The sequence below is a fragment of the Melopsittacus undulatus genome, chromosome 4, assembly GCF_012275295.1.
Source record: "Melopsittacus undulatus isolate bMelUnd1 chromosome 4, bMelUnd1.mat.Z, whole genome shotgun sequence".
NCBI lineage: Eukaryota > Metazoa > Chordata > Aves > Psittaciformes > Psittaculidae > Melopsittacus > Melopsittacus undulatus.
Genome location: NC_047530.1, coordinates 30533694 through 30558048, shown reverse-complemented (window position 1 = coordinate 30558048; position 24355 = coordinate 30533694). Strand labels below are relative to the sequence as shown.

General features: G+C 38.2%; 1 protein-coding gene across 2 annotated transcripts in view; it reads right to left on the bottom strand.

Moving 5' to 3' along the window:
• Nucleotides 1-6812: 6812 nt before the first annotated feature.
• EML5 (EMAP like 5) overlaps nucleotides 6813-24355 on the bottom strand; it is a 107171-nt gene continuing 89628 nt past the window's right edge. The window contains exons 31-44 of one of the 2 annotated variants that reach the window (XM_005149496.3): nucleotides 24214-24343; nucleotides 23809-23907; nucleotides 21788-21808; nucleotides 18777-18950; nucleotides 17208-17416; nucleotides 16140-16297; nucleotides 13807-13921; nucleotides 13130-13318; nucleotides 12752-12924; nucleotides 11438-11600; nucleotides 10461-10564; nucleotides 9132-9285; nucleotides 7532-7632; nucleotides 6813-7216 (exon numbers count right to left, since the gene is read on the bottom strand). In XM_005149496.3, the coding sequence (XP_005149553.2) occupies nucleotides 7180-7216; nucleotides 7532-7632; nucleotides 9132-9285; nucleotides 10461-10564; nucleotides 11438-11600; nucleotides 12752-12924; nucleotides 13130-13318; nucleotides 13807-13921; nucleotides 16140-16297; nucleotides 17208-17416; nucleotides 18777-18950; nucleotides 21788-21808; nucleotides 23809-23907; nucleotides 24214-24343 (1827 nt within the window). In that variant the 3' untranslated portion in view covers nucleotides 6813-7179. The remainder of the gene's footprint in view (nucleotides 7217-7531; nucleotides 7633-9131; nucleotides 9286-10460; nucleotides 10565-11437; nucleotides 11601-12751; nucleotides 12925-13129; nucleotides 13319-13806; nucleotides 13922-16139; nucleotides 16298-17207; nucleotides 17417-18776; nucleotides 18951-21787; nucleotides 21809-23808; nucleotides 23908-24213; nucleotides 24344-24355) is intronic. The other variant, XM_034062106.1, reaches the window with a different exon arrangement.

Below are 24355 nucleotides of genomic sequence, written 5' to 3'. Positions count from 1 at the left end.
AGGCCTACCCTACCAGCACCACAACAGCACAAAACCCTTCTTTTTTTCCCGTGTAATCTGTGCCCGTTTCCATGCTTGGAGTTTCTTTATCAAGGCTGGTTACTAAATTCCACAGAGCACAGCCCAGGTGGGACTGGTATTGGAATCTGTGACTCAGTTAACAGAAAAGTCATTTTCAGCAATAAAACACTTTGTACTGGCTCTGCTGTGGTAAAAGCTGCACTGGGGGTCATCCTCGCTGAGCTCTCACAGACACCCCGTTACTTATCTGGGGGCTGGGGGTGCTTGGGTTAAGGGCTGCTATGGTAAGGGGAGAAAAAAGAAAAAGGAGAGCAATGGGAAAGCTACAAAGTGAGTAACTGGATGAGCAATGGGAGGATGTTATATGAAAACCTTTATGGTTTTGTTCTCCCCAAATGGCTGTCACCCTGCAGGACTGACACTGAGCACCCACCACTACCACCTCCCTCCTGCAGCACCCACCAACAGGATACTCACTTCAGTCACCTGTGGTTCCTTCCTTAAGCACTCGCCTCCTGCCTCGGCCCCACAGAGACTTGCCCAAGATGGTGCCAGCTCTATGAAAGCTGCAGTTCCACTCAGCAATGGGACAGCAGCATTCCTCCCCTCCTGGAGAATTCATCCCGCTGAGAGCTGGTACACAGCTCAACCTCCAGTTTAGAACATCTGCTTTGGTGAGCCTACTGAATAGTTAAGTGGGTACAACGAGCTTGCTTTTAAGAACACAGAAAGGTGTGAATCAGACACACTGTTCATGACAGTAATTTTGGGGATAGTTTTAAAAACCAAAACATGTTTGAGGTTGTTGGGTTTGTTTTGCAGGGGGTTTTGTTTTTAAATAAGGTCTCACGTGGCATCTGTGCCCAAACTGAGCAAGATACGTACTACTAAGGGCAAAATCACTTTGTAGGGTCTTGAAGTTTTTCCACAAGAAGCAAGAAACTCAGAAAACTTATAATTTGGCTTTTGGAAGAGAAATCTAAACACACGGAGTGATGGAACACTGTGCCTCTCATACCCCAGACTGAGCTGTCCTCAGCAGGTGGGGAAGCAGCAGTCCCACTCTGTGCAAGGATTTTGCGTTCCTTACAAAGAGTTGCTACAGGTGAAAGACCAGTTCAGCTGTAAACAGCTAAGCAGCACCTGCAATGAATTTGGATTTTTTTTTTACACAAATTTCACATTAAGCCAATTACATCCTTATTTTGTAATGCTTTATTACAGCATCAAATTAAGAACGTTACTAATTCATTTTTACTCACATGTATTTTTAGGCCCACATCACGTACACCCTCCCTGACCTACTGTACCTAAGGTATAGGAACCACCGAAGGAAAGTTCCTCTCCTGTGCCATTCAAACTGCCCTGGCAGACACCTGTCTCCAGCACATGACGAGTTCAGGCTGCGGCTTTGGTGCCTCCTATCTTGAATGCTGTGAACAGCAGCCCAGAATGGGTGAACAACATTTAGATAGCAAAGGAATGAAAGAGGCAGGAACCGATACCACTTGTTCGTGAGGAGGTTTCTAAAGTACAGTATTTCTTTGGTTTAATACTTTTTTGTTTAAAGAACGCATTCAAGCCCAGTTGCACGGGAAGCTAAAATAAGGATAAATCAGAAAAGGCCACATGACACCACCCATGTTTGGTTTATGTGGGAAAGATGAGATTAAACTCTTGCCAGAGCTCTCAACACTACATGGCATTTCTGCCTTTACAGTATTTTCTTTGCTACCAACATGCACATGCTGCAGCAGAAGTTAACCCATGTTAGCTGCTGCACTTGAGCACTAAATATCTGTCCCACATGGATGGGAGTGGAAACAGCAATGAAAAGGAGCAGATGTACCTTCCCAAAACCAGCCTCTCCATGAGCACTCCACTGCTCTCCAACCCTGAGACTCCATGCCCAGTACCACTGGAACAGCTCTCTGGTACTGTCTTTGCTTGTTTGTGAGCCTGCCTTCGTCTGATTTCCTCTGTTTTCATTTCTTTCTCCTTTCCTCCAGGTTTATAGTTACTGATTTCCTGTTATCGTTTGCTCCATCCTGTGTTCCATAATCTCAAAACTGAGTGGAAATTATGGGAATTGCCTCTTGTCACTGTGCTCAGCCCTTACAGTGTTGTTTTGTTTTACATGAGGAGGGAAAAGCACACATCCCATGCCTTGTTTCTTTTCCCTTTTTTTCTCTCTTTTCCCAAAGAACAAGTGAATTGGTTGGATCTCTTGTTTAACAGTCAACAACAAAAAAAAAAACAACAGATCAAGGTGATGACTGTTGGCTGTTGGTAATCTGAGAAGGGGATGGTGAGTGGTTACCTGTTCTAGCATCAAGCAGATGGGAGAAAACCCCCAGCAAGCCACCTACTACTTCCAAGTTACTTATGAATGATTTTGGCAAGGAAACCTATTGTGACTTTTATGATACACCTAAAAATATTATTTTTGTTCTCAAATGAAATAATGCAGTTTAAGTCTGAAGTCAATGTTAATTGAAGAGCAGAAGCTGGAGACAACCAAAGAAAATACACTGCAGTGACTGGTATGAAGAGTGCCCAGCAGGCTTTGGCAAGCTCACAGCTCTATACCCACATGATCCAAAAAATCAAATGGTGCTATGAACTTTAGGAAAGCAAGGAAGCATACTTTAGGTTGCAAGGAAGCATAAGAAAGCCATGAGAACAAAAGAGTATGCAAGTGCAATACAGCCAGTGATGTTAAAATCACTGATGTGCCAACTGATCTGTGACTTGCAATCTTCCCTTTCTGTAGAGTCTGCAGGCAGGTTTTGTCCAAAACACTGACAAGTCAACGTCTGTCTATAGTTTATGCTAATAGAATTTAATAACAGAAAAAAAGAAGAATCTTTGCAGATTAAGGCTTGTCACATCTGTGACACTAATATTGAAATAGGGAAACATCACCTTGCCCATGTAAGCATAGCATTTGAAACCAAAACCCTTAGCTTGTGACACTGCTGCACCTCGCACTGCAAGTTCAGTAAAGCACTCTAATGCATAGGTCTGGAGTGAAATCCACGTGCAAAGGGAGATTTGAGTACTGTGGGGTGTAACCCAGAGGAAGCAGGGTAGGTGCCACACAGATGGACACAGGGCTGGTTGAAGAAGGGCACCATTTGCCTTGGCAAGCCTGCAAGACCAATAGCAGGGTGCAGGCAGCAGCCACGAGGAGTGGATCATGGTTTTAAATGAAGTCATTCCTGAATGCTACCCAAGCACTGAAGTCCTGGTTTTTGTTCTAGTTTCCAGATTCAGGAGATAACTGCAATGCATCTGCTTTCTGATACTAAGATTCCAGGTCAGCATCAACTGGACTTGTCTGAAGTTCAGAGTTATGCTGAAATGAACCTTGCTAATATTGAAACCCTGATACTGAGAAAAGTCAGAAGTTACTCTGAATGCATGCCTGCCTTCAGCTGTCAAAATGTGATAAAGTAACCTTAAAAATTTCTGAAGTGCTTTCTTTATCCTTAGTTTCAAACCATCTCTTGCCTCCCCATCATAATCAGAAAGTCATAATAATGCAATGACTGCCTCCTTAAGGATAAAAAACCCCTAAGATTTCAAGTCTAAATGATTTAATATATTTGGCCAATTTGTTCTCTCTGACCTAATCTCAGCAGTGCTCCTCGGTTCCTGCACTTAGAGCAACTTTCAGTTCTCAGTGTGTTTATTTGTAATTTTTATTTGCTCCTAGGAACTGGATTTTGTGTCTCTCACTCTCTTTTTTTTCTAAGCATACTTCAGTAGCTTTCAAGGGCAATTTATTTCTGTCATTTTGCTTTTATTGAATCAGTTCTCTAGTTTATTTCTTTTACACAAAAAAACACTGCTGACTGAAGATCCCAAGATGTCAGGAAGACAATTAAGCCAGAGAACAAGGTCATCCATGAGTGGTTAAATCACACAAAGAGCTTTTGCCTCCCCTTCCTTTGTGCTGTATTATCACAGAAAAGGCTTTCTCCAGCTTCAGAGCAAGCCCTCTTGCCCACAGTTCTTCTCTCTGATGCTCTGAAGGCTGACACTAATCCCTCCACATTGCAGCTTCTCCCCTGATCTCTCCTACAGGGTGAGGTCATCTTCTGACAGGAGCTCCCATGGCCCACCACAGCAGGCAGTCTGTTCCTAAACAGATGTGCTTCATGCAGGGATGGCAACAGTTAGCAGGTTACTACAGTAGCATTTAATGTAAACAGCGAAGGAGGCACAGTAACATGCATCATCACATACAAAGACCAAAAAGCCCACAAAGCTGCCACCTTTAACCAGGCACACAGCCAGCTGTTCAGCAGGGAATGCCACTTGTCCTACAGAATATGCTCCAAATTGTCCCCAGGAAGAAGGCTGCAACTGAGGCTGTACTCCCTCCTCTCAATGTACATGACCATTCCCAGCTGCTAACCCCATTTTCCTTGGCAAATCACCATCAATTTGCCAGGAAAAACACCAGTTACCCATACCAGCTGCAACAGGAGGAACAAGGCTGGTAGTTTGGTTGTTAAATAGCTCCTCAGCTTCCAGCCATCCCAGTCCCCACCCCTAGCCCTTCCCTGCAGCAGTGAGGTTTGGAAGGGAGTGCAGAAGCAAGCAGATCTGGAGGCTCAGACTCCAGCACTGCAGCTATCAGCCTTGCACTGAGCCAATTCGCCCACCAGGGGCCCACAGGTCTGCTGGAGTGCTGGCATTTGAAGTTTCTCAGGGCACAAGAACCAATGGACACATTATCGGTGCAGGAGCACAGCGTTAGTGAAGGGGGTGGAGGGAGGGAGGAGAAGAGGACATTACCAGTGACAGCCATAGAGGAACATACCCCTTGACAGTCCACATATGTCTTTCATGGGGTGAAGGCCTATGGAAGATCATGAGGCTGGGAGACACTGGGTTTAGGATTTTGAGGGAAAAAATCAAAAAGAGGAAGAAAAATTTGGACTTTGATCTTGCAGTCTGAGTAAGCAAGACCATGGGGGAGGGAGCTCTCAACAGCCATCCAACTTGAATCAATGAAAGGCAACTTTAAAATAGAGGCAGGACAAATCTTACGGCAAGATAAGAAGTCCTGCAGAGATGTGTGTAATAAGGGATAGAATCACAGCTACCAAATAGCTTACTATAACTGATTTCTCTGTCACAGGTAAGATTTAAATGCCAGATAGCACTTTCCACATGAAACAGGTGGGCAGGCAGCAAGGTTACAAGATCTAACAGGTCTAATCTCAATTCTCAAATGCAATTCTGCTAAAGTAAAAAACATAACCAGCAAGATCTTTCTGTACACTCCTGATCAAACCCACAGGTTTTGCTCCTGTAGCTCATGCAGCTGTTGGACTGTCAATAATTTGCTAAGAACCATCATGCAAAGAAACCTGATAATTGCTTAGTTTTTCACTTCTTTAAAATAAGTGTTTTTAATAGTTTGATATATAGAATATATTGTTGAAGACCATTGGGTAGCTAGCTTCAAATAGAACACAAAAATGATTTTTAGACATAGGAGAGCACAGAAGGCTGGCTCATTAACTTTTCTTCCCCTTCCTTCCATACGCAAGCCCTCCCATTAGCTGTATAACCACCATGCACACAAGATGCTTACAAGAAGAGATGAAGTTTTTCTTTTCTACTTTTATCTGGCATAAGAGAATGCAAGGGGTAGGTAACATCAAAGCTGACCTACATAAATGCCATTGGTAAAGCACTGCTGGCTTACACAGAGAAAAAGAGCTTTATGTTCACAGCAGAACACCATGATGAGAGTAGTGCTGAGACTTAGAGACTTCTGTTCCCTTCCACACTGCATGAACATGAACTGCACTGATTAAAAAACAGGTTCAGCCTGTAGTACATCTCTATGACATGATTTAGACAGACAGCTGAGATCTTCCTCTCTGGTACCCAAAACACAGCTTTGTTCAGGTTTTCATTATCACTAAAATTTTTTCTCAACTAAGAGGCTCAGTTATGTTGCAGGATAGCATAAATGCATTTACGCTAGAGGTGACAGCAGGTCCATTTAAAGAAGCATACGACCAACATTTTTTACAATCAGGAGAGAAATCTGAGTAGAGACATCTCCCAGCTAGTCCTAACTCTGTTAAAAAGTTCAAATGTATAAAATACAATGTTTGGAAAGTTTATATTTTCTCTGGATTCCCACCCTCCCACCCCATGATGCTGAGAAAATAAAATCAATTCATATTGCTATGAAATTCTATTTTTGCAACTGGTGGCATCCCAAGCTTTATCTATGAACTATAAAATCCTAAGCCTCATCCACATTTCCAGCACAGTGGCTAACAGCCCAGCCAAGTAACACAGCAATAATCTCTCTTCCACTGAGAATACTTTTATTCACAAGGCAAAAATTGGAGTTAGACTTTTAGGTTGTGGGCAAGGCACTCGCAAAGTGAGCAAATCTATTTTTGCTCACAGAACTAATTTAATGTTTAAGTGCAACAAAAACACTAAATTAGCCATGAAGATCATGCATATCCAACAGTTTACCAGACATGACTGTGACCCAGGCCTCTAAATACAGAAACATTAAAGTCCTAAGGAATCAGCTCTATTATTTTCTGCTTCACCAGATGATGTTTCCTTTTGACCAGTCATAGAAATATAGTTTCTATTATAATAATTAAACATTTAATAAAATACTATATATTTAAGAGTTAATATATGGTTTCTTTCTGTAATAAAATATGGAATACTCTTTTTCAATGATATTCAGACCCCAAAACTTAAAGGAGAAACATTCATGCCGAAAATAGATCAATGTACAGCACTAGGTCAGGAATTACATCTCTTGATTAAAACCCCAGGATCTCACTGTGAAACTGTACATTGATTAACAATTCACTGTTTCCTTTTATCCATGTATTTCATTTTCAGCATCTGGCAGTGAGTGAAATACAAACCCGGATTATCCAACACTGAAGTAAATCTAACAGCCTCAGGATATTTGTTGTGGTCATCCTTTTGACAAAATCTAGACACTTGTCTTTCAGAGATAGATTGCTCTCTGTCTTGGATCAGCACCATTTCTTACTCATGCAGGGCACAGCAGAATGTCACATCACAATCCTGGGTTATTCATGCCTGGTACTTCATGCAGTGTCCTCTTTGCAAGTCTCCATGTCTCTCTCAATGAGGCATATGCACACATTTCCAAACAAACAAGCTGTGTTCCCAAAGAGATATTAAATATGAGATATAAAATACTACAATATTGGCAAAAGAAATGGCTAAGAGTCAAAAGAAAAAAAATTAACCTCTATAATGCTCTGAGTACAGATTTAATAATATTTTCATTTGTTAAATCTTAACTTGCTCATACTAACATCTGGGCTATTTATTGTGCTGCAAATACCCATTTCTTTATATGCAAACAGAAAAGCAAGCACACAGACAAAAAGATAAATATCCTGAACTTGAACTTTATCCTGTTCTGGACTGTCCATGCCCACTGCTGTGTACTAACAGCAAGGATACGTACCTGCAGTCATCCCCTCCAGCACTGACCACGTATCTATCTCCACTTGTGAATCGAATATTGGTTAAGTGGGCAGAGTGACCTAAAAATCGTTTGTGTTTTGCCTGGAAAAAAGACACAACACAACAACAAAATGAGGGTCTAAATACTTTGTGTCCTTCTCACAGCCAAACAAGGCATGCATATTATTATTTACCTTCTTATTGCATATCATTCAGAATGTTATATAGGTTTTCAAACATGAAAGATCTCCTGAAGGAGAACCATTATTGTGCTGCAACACAGTTGAAATGTTGCTAAGTGAGACAGCACCTGGAAACTGGGAACAATGCTCAAGCTAACACAATGAAATGAAATATAGCTTGTCACAAGAAATATATCTTGCACAAACTCTAAATATTGTGCACGAATTCTTAACACTGAAAAAATATTTTGATCCTAAGTGTGTAAGGAGTTTACACAGTTTACACTGTGCCGTCTCAAATCCTAAAAATGAGCAGTGCTAGTGTTAGTGAAAAATTGGTAAACTCTTCATCCATGGAAATACACAGATGGGACTAAAATTACCAGCTGTCTGTCTCATCTGTCAAATGGAGATTGGAGATGCTGATAAATAAAGCTATGGGTTCTGAGATTTTTATTGTGAAGGCACTACGCTAATGCAGGCTGCCTTGTGAGGTGGGCTGATGCCAAACTTATGAAGTTTAACCATGCCAAGTGCAAGGTCCTACACCTGGGTCAGAGCAATCCCAGGCACAGCCACAGGTTGGGCAGAGAAGAGATTCAGAGCAGCCCTAAGGAGAAGGACTTGGGGGTGTTGGTGATAAGAAAATGAACATGAGCCACCTTCAGTGTGTGCTCGCACCTCAGAAAGCCAACTGTGTCCTGGGCTGCATCAAAAGGAGCGTGACCAGTAGGTCAAAGGAGGTGATTCTGCCCCTCTACTCTGCTCTCGTGAGACCTCACTTGGAGTATTGTGTGCAGTTCTGGTGTCCTCAACAAAAAAAGGACATGGAACTGTTGGAACAAGTCCAGAGGAGGGCCACGAGGATGATCAGGGGACTGGAGCACTTCCTGTATGAAGGGAGCTTATAGGAATGCTGGGAAGGGACTCTTCATTAGGGACTGTAGTGGTAGGACAACTGGTAACAGGTTAAAACATAAATGGGACGTTTAGGTTAGATATAAGGAAGTTCTTTACTGTGAGGGTGGTGAGGCACTGAATGGGTTGCCCAGGGAAGTTGCGAATGCTCCATCCCTGGCAGTGTTCAAGGCCACGCTGGATAGAGCCTTAGGTGACATGGTTTAGTGTGAAGTGTCCCTGCTCAGGGAAGGGAGGTTGGAACTGGATGGTCCTTTCCAACCCTAACTACTCTATGATTAACACCTACAAGAGCTTATAGCTTATAGCAAGAGCTAGTGCACAAAATAGGAAAACTTAAGAGACAAAGCATGCTTGTGAGACTATGAGATGAAGTTACACTGGTGCATTAAAAAGCTACAGATTTAGAGAAGGAAGTATTTACATCACAGGTCTTCTAGAGAAACAGCACAAGACCATAATATCAACAGTACTTGTAATAATTGAAAAACAAGTTCTTACAAATTTTTCAGGACATGGGAAGTCAAACAGTTTGACCATGCCAAAATCATCGCCTGTTACAAGGTTGATTCCCGAGTGAGAGACACAGGCACAGTTCACATCAGCTTTTTCAGTGTGCCTCGACCAGATTCCAATTACTTCATCCCCTAGAACACTGCAACAGAAGAGCAACAGATTCTTTTGAAAACTACAGCAAAAAGAATAGAGTAAGGAAACAGTGAGCAGCTCTCACGTTGTAACTGATTCTATAGAATTGTGCTTTTTACATTTTATTCTTACACGTACACATCTCAGACAGGTTTCACTCTGTAAATAATTTTTGTATCACTCCATAATTACTTCTGAAAATGATTCAGTAATATACTTCCCAAAATAAAGTGGCCCATAACAACACTAAGAAGCAGAGGTGAAATCAATGGTACTAATATTATCCAGTGAGGTATCTGCCAAAATATTGAATGGAGAAAAATTAAAAATCATCCTTCTTCATTATAAACAGAGGGAGAGAGAATTGTTCAATCAGAAAACATAATTATCTTAAGGATTCCAAACCAGACATTTATAGAAAGTTTCCTTCACAAACTGTTGTGAAAAGTTGCTTTTCATTCAGCTCTGCTTACAACGTATGTGCATACTGCCAGGAAAGTGCAGAAAAAAAGCACTTTATCATTTGTTAGGAGGTGAATAATTTGGGAAATCTTCTGCAACTCTTTCCTCCTGAATCAGAGCACAGTACACCACATTCAAAAGGAATTATTTACTTCAGAAGGAAATAAAAGTAAGATATGGTAATTTCTAAGTCTGTTTAATGAACTATAATAACTTCAAGGTATTTAAAAGTACTTTTGTATATCTTTTGATATGCAAATATCAATAACAACTTTAATACACAGATACCATTAGTGTAATACTGTAAATAAAACCTCAATCATCATAGTCTTGTATTGTCTTTTCATGTTTTGATATGTTTTAATATTACTTGTACTCTTATACCTATGTTGCCATTTTGAAGCAAAATTCCAAGTATTTGTGCAGTGCCATGAAAAACTGCTGAGGCTGCTAGAGATATAGCAAAGGAAGACAGAGATAAACAGCAAACAGAAAGGCATATGTTGAAGAGATCTGTTGTTACCGGATGTCCTCAAGAGTCAAATTCATATTCTGTATTATCTTTTGCTGTACTGTACTTAACTGATCTACTGCCAGAGCAGATGGGTGCATTAAAAGAAATCTGGCTCAATGAAGGAATGAAATATGCTTTTTAAACAGTAGGTGCTTCTCCTGGAAGTTACAAGTGTTTTAATAGGTGTAAATATTTGTATCATTTACCTTGTCCAAGTTGCCCATGTTATTCTGTCAATCACAGCCTGGTCCACAAGCTGTTTTCCTGAAGGCACTTCATAGACTTGCCTTTTGTAAGACCCAGTAGAGACCTTTGAGTTGATGACAGTCAATTTAGAATACACAAACTTTTTGAAAAGATGAAAATATAAATCTAAAGAGCTTTAAAAAGCATTTTCTTGATAGTTATCTTTTACTCTGTAACTTATTAATAAGCTTCCTTAATGAACTGAAAATTCTCAAAACTCTGTACAAGCCTAAAACAACAGTGAGAAAGTGTAAGAAATCTTGAATTTTAAAATAACTAACTGATAAAAATAATTGAAGCATCTCAGTCTGAACATTAATTCTATATATATAGATACTGTGTGCATTAGGATGTGTGTGTGTAAATAAGAAAGGCAAAATAAACTCCTATCTTTAAAACTGACACAAAGATATTCCTTTGTTGATTTGATAGTGAAAGAAGCTTATTCCTCCTCCCAGATATGAACAAAATACAGAAAACAGAGCATGTCTATTTTATTTTGTTTTTAAGAAATGTCTTGAGCCCTGCGGCTGGGAATCATAACACCATGATTCTGGTGCTGCTCCACCAAGGCTAGCACCAAAACAGTGTGTAATGCTACCATTTTGGTCAGGGATATAAAAAAATTACTATGTCCCTGGGGCTTACAGAATAACAGACTACTAATTTTTTTAAGACAGTCCATCAGCCTCACAGAGGTAAAAGGGCTGGGAGACACGTTACAGGGATTTTGAAATCCGTTTCTCATTTTTGTGCTTATTCTTTGTATTTAATATCTAGGATAACTATTTTCATCACCCACTTACCACAAACAGCCCAGGGACAGTAACCTACTGAACATTTCATTACAAAATCTAGCATTTGCCAAAGGAGAATACTCGCAGAATCTCCCTCGTATGTTTTACATTCAGTAATTTGAAAAATTAATGACTGATACCTGGAGATAGGAGCTATCTGCAGAGAAGTCCATCTGGATCACAAAACTTGGGATATCTTTGCAATAGCTGACTCGATTCAGTGTGGGACCCAAAGTCAGATCGTAAAAATCCACTGCGTTCTCACTGGAACCGACTGCTAAGTAACGAGAATCTGGGCTAAACCTGAAGAGACAAAAGAGTCTGCTAAGCAAAATAGTTTCTGAAATATTTTTTTTCAGTGAACATACATGCAACAGAATGTGGCAATAATTTTGGTATAGTTGTCACATATAAGCGAAATGGGAACACTTTGAATAACTCTGTTCATTATCTGATCTCATTACCATTTCCATGGTCTAACTTAGTGACATGCCCTGATATCTGATTCTCTAATGCCATACTTACAAGGCTAATAACCAGAGAAATGAATTGATGTAAATGAAGAAATGTCAGACCTTCTAGATGAAACGTACTGAACAAAAAGGTGTGAAATCAAACCTTTCACCTGCCCAATGTATTTCTGCACAGTGGTTTCCTCCTTCCAGTTTTTCTTTCTAGTCTTGAAACTCAGCAGCTTCCTGAACTGAACAAGTTCCTCACAGCCCCTTTTGTGTTACTAAGGAAATATCTTTATTATCATTATCTCTGAGATATACACTGGGACAGGTTTCTGATTCCAGCAATCCCCTAGCTCCTAGCAGAGCTCTCCTGCCTCCTTGCAGCAAGGTCCTTGTTTGCTCATATTTCTCCCACAAATCCCTCTTTGCTCTTCAGAAACTTCTCTCAGCTGATCACAACCTATTTATCTCACAGAAGGAACAGTCTTGTTCTCCTCTCAGGAAATGGAAGCAAAATTTTACTTCTAACTCCTTTCTAACAAAACACAACAAAGAGCAAACTGACATACAGGCATTCCCAGTGTCTCTCACAATCCAATCTGCATCTGTAAACTTCTAATCTCATTTTACACATCATCTTAACCTGCTCTTTTTCACACCTTCTCATCTGCCCCTTGATTAGGACAGTCTCTTCCTATTGTCCATTTACTTTCTCATTCACTCTCCATTTTAACTAATTCTTGACAATATCATCTGAGCCCCCCATGGTATGGCCCAGGTTTTGAGTGATTGTATTCTCATGTCTTCGTGTACCTCCTCCTTCCTTTTTATTCCTGCTATCAGAGCAATCACACAAACTCCACAATTCACTTATTGATTCCAGGACTCTGAGATATCATTGCAATGCTTCCCAGAACACAAACTTGTATTTTAAAAAATCAAAATATTACACATTTTTAAAATACTACAATAGAAAAAAGCATTATATTTTCTGACCTTATATCTTGAATTGCTGATCTTCTGTCCCTTTTCTTCCCCCAGATTTTTAGAGAGGTTACAAGCAAGATAATAAATTCTCCATTTTTCATGCCAATAGCTACCATATCACCTTCTGGGCTGTAACAAACAGTACGAGCTGCATGTCCTAAGCTGACTTTGTTCAGCATCTTCTGTGAAGAAATAAAACCACAGAAGAGTAAATATTTCTATTTGTTCATACCTCAAAAGAACCTTATGCTAACAGATTGGCATTATCAGATGGATTATTCTCAAAACACATTAAGAAAATAAGTTTCAAGTCCTCAACACCAAGTCTAGGATATTTTTTTTTCTTATTATTTTTTTCCTGAACAACAACTGTCCTCCAACACTTACCTTTTCTCCAATATCCCAGAGTCTTACTGTGCCATCTTCTGCAGCAGAAAGGAAAAAATCTCTAGAAGGATGCGTTGCTAGGCCCCAGATCGGTCCATCCATATGACCATTAATCAGAATGTTACATGCAGCATTTTTCTCTCCAACTTCGATTATTTCAGCATTTCTTGTCCCAACGAGAATTTTCCCCTTCAACAACAGTGAAAGAATTATCTCTGATGTAACACTTTAACTACTCATAATAAACAGTAATAACGATACAATCCAAAGCTGTAGTTCTGACAAGAGGGTTTGCTGAGATCAAACGATTGTTTTTATCAAAGAAAATTTATTTCTTAAACTCATATACAAATTATTCAAGTACAAAGCTGTACACTATCATAATGCCAGTTGAGCTACTGCTTGTAAGTCAGATATTTGAAGTGTAAAATTAAAACAGAAAAGAAATACTTAGTGTTTAATAAAAATATATAGAAAATATTATCCTAAGTAAGACTAGGATCTCCTGAAGTAATTTTTTTTTCTGCTGTAAAATCAGTTGCAGAAACCTTCTATCTCAAACTTGAATTTCAAATACTAATTATTGGAAAAAGAGGAAGCAATTTACCATATATTTAATGCTATAGATCAATCCATGAATTCTAAGCATCCTTTTAAACTCATGAGGCTTTCTTTACCTTGCCTCTGCAAACAGAGCGAACACAGTCCGTCATTTGTCCTGTCTCTAGTCGGAAGGCACGGCATCGTTTCAGCTCTTGATCCCATAGCTTAACTGCTCCTCCTTCTTTTGAACTATGAAGAAATCAGGAACAACCATGAGTGTAATGGCTGGTACAAAAAAAAAAAAGATGATTAATGTATGAAAGAACTGTATTATTTAATGTAAAGTATTATAAATGAGGCTTTTTGGTATGTTTTAAATAATTAAAGGCTCAATTTGTTTTTACTGAACATGTGATGTTAATATGCTGAGCCTCCTAGCCAAAGAAATTCTGATTCAAAGTCCCCATCGTACTTCTTTACAGAGCAAGTTGAACAACGGTTGCTGCTAAACTTGGTCTGAATTAGTATCTCTTAGGAAATTTGCCTAGTCAAAGGAACAGTAAAGTGTGTGGACACACTGCCATATTATTAAGACAGACAGAAATTATCAGAATATAGCTGGGGAAACAAGAAAGAGACAAGATCCATATTTTACTACCGTGAAATAAACAAAAAAAAAATCACTTTTGTGAAAATTTCACTGGTTTCAGTGCTGTGAAATAATTGACAAAGATAAAGTAAAAAAAACAATATTAATTACACAAGATACCCAACTAATCAGTACTAATCATGAAAGCTCTCAGTATTTTCCAACCACTTTCAAGAGAACTTGTATTTCAGTAAAGAACACATTAAAAGAAGTTTCTAAAAAGGAGATGATGCTTAATAAAATTATTATAAATACTGCGTTTCCAGTTAAGCAGGGACATGTTTTATCTGTATTCAAAAATAATCTCCCCCAACAGGAAATAGGATGTTCCATGACATTGAGCTGCCATTGTTACAACTTTGATTACTGACTGAACCCTGACAAAGAACTCCAGAAAGTTTAATCACAATTACTGCTTTTGTACTGTTATTACTAAAAGAACCGTAATGTATTATAAATTGCTAGTTCTTGCAGTGCAATATTCTTTGCTTCCCAACAGCAGTGTTTTCACATATGACTGGCCATCATACTCAGCAAAAAGATTTTATCAAAAGAGGCTGGACAACTGCAATCAAGAATGCCAAGGCAGAAGCAAACATGCAATTTGCCTAATTGTAGCTTTTGTTTTGTATACTTTCAATGCTCCATTTTGTCACAGGGGATGGATTATTGTTTCTTACCATTGTTCATTACTATTTCTTTCGGGTCAAACACTAATTATTTAAGAGACTCTGACAATAAAATCATGGTGGTGTTTCCTAAATACTAAAAGAAAATATTTCAAGCAGAGAAATAAATTTCCAGCTGGGTTTGAGTATCAACCAGGATCTTTAAGGACTGTTTAAGGAAAAGGTAATAAGCGGCCCGAGTCCTGCACAATGGGGCACTATCATGCCATCAGGTGGACTGTATTGCAGCTTAAGAAGGGAGAACTGTACACAGTCCACTTGAAGGAAAAAATAGCTTTTTTTCCCTTTTGTCATTAGCGAGGCACTAAGAAAAAATTAAAATGCTTGAAGAGGTATTTTGCTTACAACACCAGAAACAAAGGATGTTGCTGTAACTTAGATTTGAGAGAAGAGAGTTTGCCTCTGCCGTCATAACTAAACAGATTTTTCCTTTAAAAGAAGTTGTGCATTACGATGTTATAATATCTATCATTCATTTATTTGATCACAATTGTGCAAATTACTTAGCAACCTCAGCTCAATTTCAGAAAAAGAGGTAACCACCAAGGATTAGGTAACTTTTAATGCTTAAAACTGTATTTTAAACTACATGTTTTTGCCTTCTCTCTCAAAAGTAATACTGTTGTGATAAATACCACTGAATAATTTAGTAACTTAATAACATGATCTCAAGGCTATTTTTTATTATTATAATTCAGCCTTTTTCAGCTTCAGAAGGGAGAACTGTATCACCTCGTTGATAACTGTGACTGAAAAAGCTTGTACATGTACTTTAGAAACATGACTGTTGCCTAGAATTTAAAATTATGAAGAAGTACTTGTACAGCACTTAGATTCTGATTCATCTCCCTTGACTATAGGTACTTAAGGTACCCAGGTCAGGATTGTAGTGACTTTAGGCTCTCTTAATCAATGGAAAAAAATAGGTAATTGAAGTTCATATGGGCTTACATTCTCTTTGGAGATGGTGGCTACTTTTTTTCCTACCACTTAATCAGGAATCTGAAATTACTACTCTTCTAACTTTGATGTCTGAACTGCCTAGTGTTAGATGGGATGAGTCCAAACAATTTTTAAAGAATACATGTGCATGCAGGAAAAAAAAAAAACAGAACAAAAGATGACTCACGGCCTTTCTTTGCCTCCTGTAACGATCAAACCATCTCTTAATGTAGTATACATTGTGAAAACTGGTCCATTGTGAGCTTTGGCCACAATTCGTATCAATACATGATCTTTCCAAACACAAACATCTCCACTGATTGTACCTGTAAATGTCAAGTTATTCTGAAAAGGGGAAAAACATATTTGTCATCTGATTCTGAGTAAGACAGGAAGAAAACCATTCAGAAATAAAGATCATCACCATTTGCATTTAGGCTAGATTGCTTTTATTTGCTGCTGTAGAGAAGCAAATTGTAGTAGGGGTAATAACAGCCTGTAGGGAAAAAACAACGAGCTACTATATTCTTTCTTGAAGTCAAAAACATGCTTTCTGGTAGCTAATAGGCTTTGCAATACAGGAAGAAAGGCAGCCACAGGGCTATCTGTGTTTTCAGTCTACAGAGTGCACAAACTGTTGTGAAAAAGTAGAAAAGCAAGAGCAAAGAAATGAATGGCCCAGGTGAACAGAATGCGTGCTGCTCATACAGAGCACTTCCTGAAATGGCAAAGATAGGGAATTTAGCAAAGAGGCCTGCATCTGTCAAAAAACCCCCAAAGCAAAACAAAACAAAATCCTACAGCAGTCTTCTAACAGTCACAGATGTTAACAAATGCCCCAGGACAATGCTGTTCTTAGGTCACCCATGAGTAGCAATGCATACAGATTATAATACAATCACCCCCAGGCGGGCATAAAATTAGCCTCATTTCTACTCTTTGATTCCTGCAGTACAGCGCTGGCCTTGTTTTACCTGGATGAAATACCACGCAGCATATTATCTGTCCAAAGCATGCACATTTGTTTCTCTTGAAAAAACACAAAGCCACAATCTTTTTCTTTTCTGCTCTAAAGAAAGCTGGTATTCGTTCTAACTAGCAGGCAAGTATTAGAAACACTAAACTGAGTTCAATAAAACAACCGATATATTCATTAGCAGATTAGAAAAACCTCATTAAACTCATTAAATAAAGGCAGAAATGGAAAAAAAATTGTTTGCATGTATTTAAAAAAATCGTTTCTTAACATACATACCGCTCCAAAGGCTACAGAGAGCATCGTTTGCATTCGGGCATCTTCTATGGAGCTCAGCAGCCCTTTTTTACTGAGAAGAGCTCTTCCAGCCAGTGTCCAGAACCGCACGTGTTTTACTCCCACAGAAACAAATTGGGTATCTGAATCTGGTCTGAATTCTGCTACAAATATACGCTGATTGTGACCAGCTCGGCTGGCAATTTTGGCACCTGGCAGAAAGAAAATGGACATTCTGAATTCACTGATGAAAAGTACAAATTTATAGTTAAAGAATCTCTAGTTATAGGGAATGATGAGTCACCCAAGACCATACAGGTCAGGAAGAAAAGCACAAACTGCCCTAAATTAAAACTAAATCAAGATGCAGATAAAAAAAAAACCCTACAACCACCATATTAAATCAAGCCCTCTAGCAAAGCGTAGCACCTAATGAGTTAAGAGCTCAGATACAAGATCCCATCTCCTCTTACACTCCTATGACTCCTCTGAAAACCCCGAACTCTGGAGAAATTATATGAGACTAATGAATTACTTCTCTCTAAATTTCACCAAGATTAGAAAACTTCGCACTTTCTGCAGAAAATGCAGAAACTGACTTGGGTACACATGGTCTTAGATTCAAAGCTAATGTTTTTCCAGTCTCTCCAAACATGTTAAAATCAGGCCTTTTGATCCATATGAAGATTCCTCAAGTCTGGTTCCTTAGTTGCCATGTTGAATCTGTATAAACTCTTAAGAAGGAGACTTCTGACTGACAGCAGTGAATTGCTGCATTTCCTTTTACTACACATCCTTCATGCTACGTGAGACTGTACAATACACATTTGACATTGCATCCAGCTCACCAGGATCTAGCAGACAAGCTGTAAAGGATAACTTTTTTATTAACTTAGTAGCTGATCTTTAAAATTCTGAGAGATACTAGCTGATCAGTGGATATAGACAAAGAGAGAGGAAATAAACCCCTAAGAGAATCAGTTTCATGGTCTGGGCATAGGTTTGCTGGACATAAAGGAGACGAAGAAAGGAGCAGACCAAATTGCTTTAGCCGAAATACTGAACTCCAATCAAATCGCATCTGAAAACATGCAGTGTAACTTAAGACAACCACCTATATAGCTGCATAAAGGAGCTATGCGGACATCACATTTCTGCAACTTGCTATTTTGTGGGGATAATTTTAGGAGTAAAACAAGCTAGTCAGTAACCAGACTTTAAAGAAGAATAAGAACAGAGAAGAATTTCAGTAGCAAAACAGATTTTATAAAGAGTTTTTACCAAGCAGCAAAGAAATGCATGCAACTTAAAATAAATAAATAAATAAATGAATGAAAAAAGAAATAAAACGAAAAAAGAAATAAAATAGAAGAGTACAACTTTCTTTAATTATTCTAACTGGTAAACTTGGTCTTTACACAACAGTTCCAAAGGATATATACTTCGCAGTTAGTAGAATGGACAACTGCATTTATATTACCTCTTCTATATTTATGCTACAACTGCTCTTGTCTCAAGCCAACATTCCTCTAACAGTACAAACACATTCTACAGACACAATTGCTTTCTTACCTTCCTGCCATTTCCAAATGGTAATGGTGTGGTCGGGATCCAGCCCTACGGAGAGCAGCAGTTTGCCAGTGGCACTGAAACTGACTGAGCACACGCCCTTTGAATGGTAGCACCGCAGCACCGACAGAGTCTGTTTGTTCATTGCATCCCACACATGAATAGAAGGAGCTGTAGCTACACATATAAAAACATGTAAGTGGTATATGTTTTGAAAATGTCTAATAAATTCTTACTGAAGAATTCTTATTGAAGCAGGCAATATTTTTTAATCAGACAAATAGAACTGTTTTGGCCAGAGGAAAAAAAGAAAACAAAAAAAAGGAGATTTTGGCCTTCCTTTGGCAACCAATTTAAGGCAAACAGGAGCATTAAACAGGACTAAGAAGTTGGCCTTTGGCCTCCTTACACTACTGGAGATGAAAACTTTGCTTACCCTGTTACTGGACTTCTGAGGCACAGCACACATAAAGGCTCTGAAAGCAAGTTGTCTTCTTGTTTTCTCCTAAATAAAACTCAGTTCCACATGCTAACTCAAAAACCTTCATAAATATTGAATAGGTTATCAAGAATGTAATTTCTACATTGGGCTTTTGAACAACTGGTAGCAACAGAGAAATTAGTTTACACTGCAAGGCCAAAATCTCCTTTTCTACAAAACGGCCATCTGTCTGAACTGCATGCTCTCTTAGGAGGAGAGCGTTGGCTGAATAATCAGCTTGCTTACTGATGCAGAAGAACTAGGGTATTTATTTTAGTTTGTGCTGTTTAGACTGCAAGTTCTTTGCAGTAAGAACCATCTTTTCACGCTATTAATATATGTGATTATATCTATTATGAAGACAGCTAGGGTTTTTTTCCAAACACAGTTCCCTCTCCACCAATCTTGCAATCCATGTATAGTTTGCAATCTCTAAATAGCATTTAGGGCATTTCCAGGACAGTAGGATTCTCCCTCAAACTTCTTTACTTCTGATCTCTGTTGAATCTGACTGCAGAGCCTGGAGGTCACTGATTATTGTTGTAGACCCAGATTCATTTAAACTAAATTCTATTTCAGCTCCACATTTTGTGTTTCTAATCAGCTAAACCCAGTCCCTCAAAGGCAGACATGCGATGGAAAACAGTAGGCACAGGGACCTAGGTAAATTTTAGCAACATGAAGCTAAGCACAGTTCCACAGCTGTTCCAAAACAGTCTCTAGATAAATCTTCTCCTTCCCATTGGATTTTCTTCTCACAGTACCAACATACTGTTATCACCTTTCAAGAGGTACCACAGCACTGTACAGACATGCTATTAAAACAGAAAAGACAAGGGTTGGCGACAACTGGCCTATCTTAAAATTTTCAGCAAACTCCTTGCTATCCTTACAGAAAGCTGAGGAAAGGAAAGCTTTCTTATAGCTTTGACTGTTTTTTCGTCTTCAGCACTCCCCTGGGTAAAACTCTGCATTGTTTTTACCTGTGCACCTCCCACATAACCAATGTGAAAATTCATCTTTTGGGTGGCAGACAGAAATTTTCACAAGTTTTTATGAACAAGAACCAACAAAATCTTTCAGAACAAGATTTGCAGGACAACAAACGTGGACTCTATCCTGACACCGTGTCCTGCTTATGGAGTACTCCAGCTGCTCAATATCTGCTCTCACAAGAGAGATTTTCATCTCCTTCTGGAATAAGTCAGATAAAGCTACCATGAGCTGGCAGGACAAAAAAAATACCTCCACTAAGATGAAGGAAATCTATACCAAGTCATTATGAAACTTAATTTGTCATTCCAGCCTATTGCAAACATTACTGTTTCAAGAACCCCTGCATCACTGTAGGCAACATAAAATTGGAAGAGGGAAAGTAAAAGCTGTTGGTGACCAAGGTGCCAAATAGCTATCGATAAATTTTAAGTGAAACTATGCAACTTTCTAATGAGGGTAGACAGCAGCCTGGATTCCAGACTACTGGTTCCGTAAAGAAAAAAAAAGCAAGAGTGCTGATTTTCAGCAGTGACAACAGAATTTAGCAACACATACAAGGTCAAACCAAACCTGCAGTAGGAAGAGGGCAGGTGAGAGAGGGCAAGTCTCTAGGCATTATATGCAGGACTAGAGATTTTCTTTCATATAAACAACCCTATCACCATTTCTTTTATACAGTTTAAAAGCATGGGAAAAGGTACCTATATGCTTCCTGCCATCCTTAAAGCAGGCACAATATGACATATTTAAAAGAAGTCAACACACATTAAAAATGCCATTGTACATTTGTTCTTCACAGAAAAAGCTTTAGATCCACATGAATATTATTATAATTTCTAGGTATACATGAACACACATTTATGCACCTCTAGAAGATGTGTCACAAAACAATTATGGCTTCTTAACAATGAACTCACTCACACATGATGGTGATGAATTTTTTTAAGATTGCAGTTCAAAAAACAACATAGTAATAAAAAACAGCTCAGTCAAGACTGTCAAGCTGTCAAAGACCCAAAATGATAAAGAAAAAATTAAACTGACATCATAACCAGCATTTTGGATCAGTGGTAATAACGGCATGACAATCATACATATATGTGAGAGGTGATTGGTTTTGTTTTTTTTTCACTCAGTCACCTAGGCCTCCTCAATGGAATTTACTCTAGAAATGCATATTTAAAATTATACTCAATTGAGTGTCTAAAACAAATGTTAGTTGTCAGCCCCAACATGTCTATAAAATCTGCAGGTGTATGTAGGAATGCTACAGCAGGAGTATATCTTAGACCTCACTGATCACTGGGCAGCAAGAAGGGAATACGTTACAACAAAAGTAGTTTTTGAGTGTGTTCTAACACTTTAATTGGTTCTATGCTTACGATTTGCTGAGCTGTTGTGTTTTATATTCAGTGCTGACAGTAATATGACTGATATAGCTTTGAGGAACTCATGTCACTTATTGCTCTACAAAGCTGTTGACAGCTACTAGATAGGCTAACTACACCTGAAGAGGTTAAAATTGTATTGCCCTTACCTGACATATCTGCTGAGTCTCCTGTAATGGAAAAGCAGCAGAAAAATAATTAGACCAGAAATAAGATTAGTTCTAAAGAAAATATATGCCACATTTAGCATAATTTCTTAAAACACACCTTGATGTCATCTCTTTGTATCACAGCATCGCCAGTACTGCTTTTAGTGTTAAAAATTAACAACTACTGATAAAAGGAGGTCACATCAGAAATAAAAATTCGTAGAATATATTTTGATTTCCATTTGGACTTACAACATAAAAATATAGTTTTGGTGTATGTTAGGTGTCTTTCTGCCAAGCTAAATAAAAACATATTTTACATGTTACTGATGTTTTAACAAAGTAAGTGAAACACCCCCCCCAAAATGCTGATAGTTACTTCTGCTAAGTAGTAATGTTTGAGTCTGATCTTGACAAGTGGCAAATACACCCAATGTTCTTCTATAGGAGCATTAAGAAAGAAGGAATATAAAGGTTCAGGTACTTGGAAGTATTATCAAGACTCTGCATAGCAGCATTACAGTTTAAAAATGCTTGAAGTAATGTTTCTGTAAGTCTTTTGAAGATTTAAATCATGATGTTGAAGCTATGTTTGTGACAGCTACATGAGCAGGAAAAGTAGCAGCAGTTAAGTGTGTTCTTCATGGCGTATTTACTCCTTAACATCTGTTCAGATTCTAAAAATAAGTGTTGTTCGAAGATATTTTGCTTCCATCTCATTTTTCATATTTAATTTTCTCTTTAAAAATGTTTTGCAGTCTATTTTTTAAGTGTCATCTGCTCCTGATTAGCATGCCTTAATCCACATCACAAAGCAGTTAAAGTTGTTCTACTGCTATAGATGTAGAAATTATTATGAAATAAACAAGCATTAAGGGTTCTGTATTCCTTCTTGAGTAAGATAAACACAGAAGAAAATTCACAAAAACCCCACATTTTCACATTATGCCTACATTCTTCCCACATATTCTGTCATGAAAAGGCAAACAAGGCCAGATTAAGAAATAACCTGAAAAAGCAAATTCCTGAAGACAATAAAAGGTCTGTAATTCCTGCAAATGTTTTTTTCAACCAAAGCATAGGCAAAATCTAATGACAGTTTTTTTCATTTAAATAATTTCCATTAATGATTTCTTTAAATTATTGGTGATAACTCACCAAGAAATGAAGCTATTTTAGCTAAGCAGTTACTGTTATCAATGAGTCAATTTTAATGAGACATGCACCTAAAAATCCAAAATGTAGAGGGAACCAGGTAATAAACAAACTGACCATATTTAGATGAAATACCTAAAACAAACCTACAGGGAAAAAAAATATATTCTGACTAAAATGAACCAAGAGGTTTTTGCATTCTATGCACTAAGGAAAACCATGTGGTTTTGAATCTGCTGAGGAGCAAATGAAGATAAGAAAACTGCAGTTGGGTTGTAGGACTACAAAAACACACTGTTCTGCAAATTTAGAATCTGCAGTATTAGTTCAGCTGTGGAGATGCACAATGGGGATCTTTCTATTTTTTTTTTCCTGGTTAGTTTGTAGATCAATTTTAATAGTATTATGAAAATTTTCAGGTTAGAATATTACAACTATGTATTATCGAAACACGAAATAGGTATTATAAATCTGCCTGATGAGATAGAACCTACATAAAGTGGCATTTATTTTAAGAATTCTGAGTTTGGTGCATATAAAAATGAAGGATAGCTCAATTAAGCTTCAGCCTACTCAAGCTGATAGTTAAATAAAACCAGACTAATTTCATGGGGCTTAATATTTATAAAAAAATATTTTTGATAACACTCCAAAAAAAAGATAAGCTTAATCTTCTTTCATGCCTTAATGTTTTTTGTTGAGCTTTATTAAATTACACTCAAACTTCTAAAGAGGACAGGTAACTGAGTAACACTCATACAAACGGAGATAGCATAATCAAATATTTTTGTGATTTATCATGAACTCACACGGCCCTAATTGCATGCATTTATGTTAATTTCTTTTTTACAAATATACAAACATACCTACTTGGCCAGTTGCCACTATGTTGGTAAACTTGGGGTGCTGATTTACAGTGAGGCACAAAATATCATCATTGTGTTCCTGGTAAAAAGACTGAGAGCCTAAAAATAAAAAAGTCCAACTTTAATTATGACACTTACATACACATAGACATGGTTAATGCTTGAAAAAGTTATACAAAAGGAATTTTGGAAAGCTAATAACAAAATACTCAAACCTTTACTTCCTTCAAAATTCAGTCACTATATTTAGTTTGTTTATGCAGCTATTATGAATCATGCCCACAGGCTAAATTTTCAGCAACAAATACTAGTTTTCCCACATACTTTCATAAGACCTAAGGCATACCAGTTCTATAATTCAAAGTGTGTGAGGAAATACTTTCCCTCAAGTGGGCTTTCTCCTACCTGTTGCCACATTATACAAGATCCCAATGGATGCAGTATGGTATATTACATCAGCACCATCATTCAAATAGTGCACGTTGTTTCTGCAGTCCTTGCCCCGGTACCCAAATACCAGCTCCAAAATTAGGTCCTAAAAAAATAT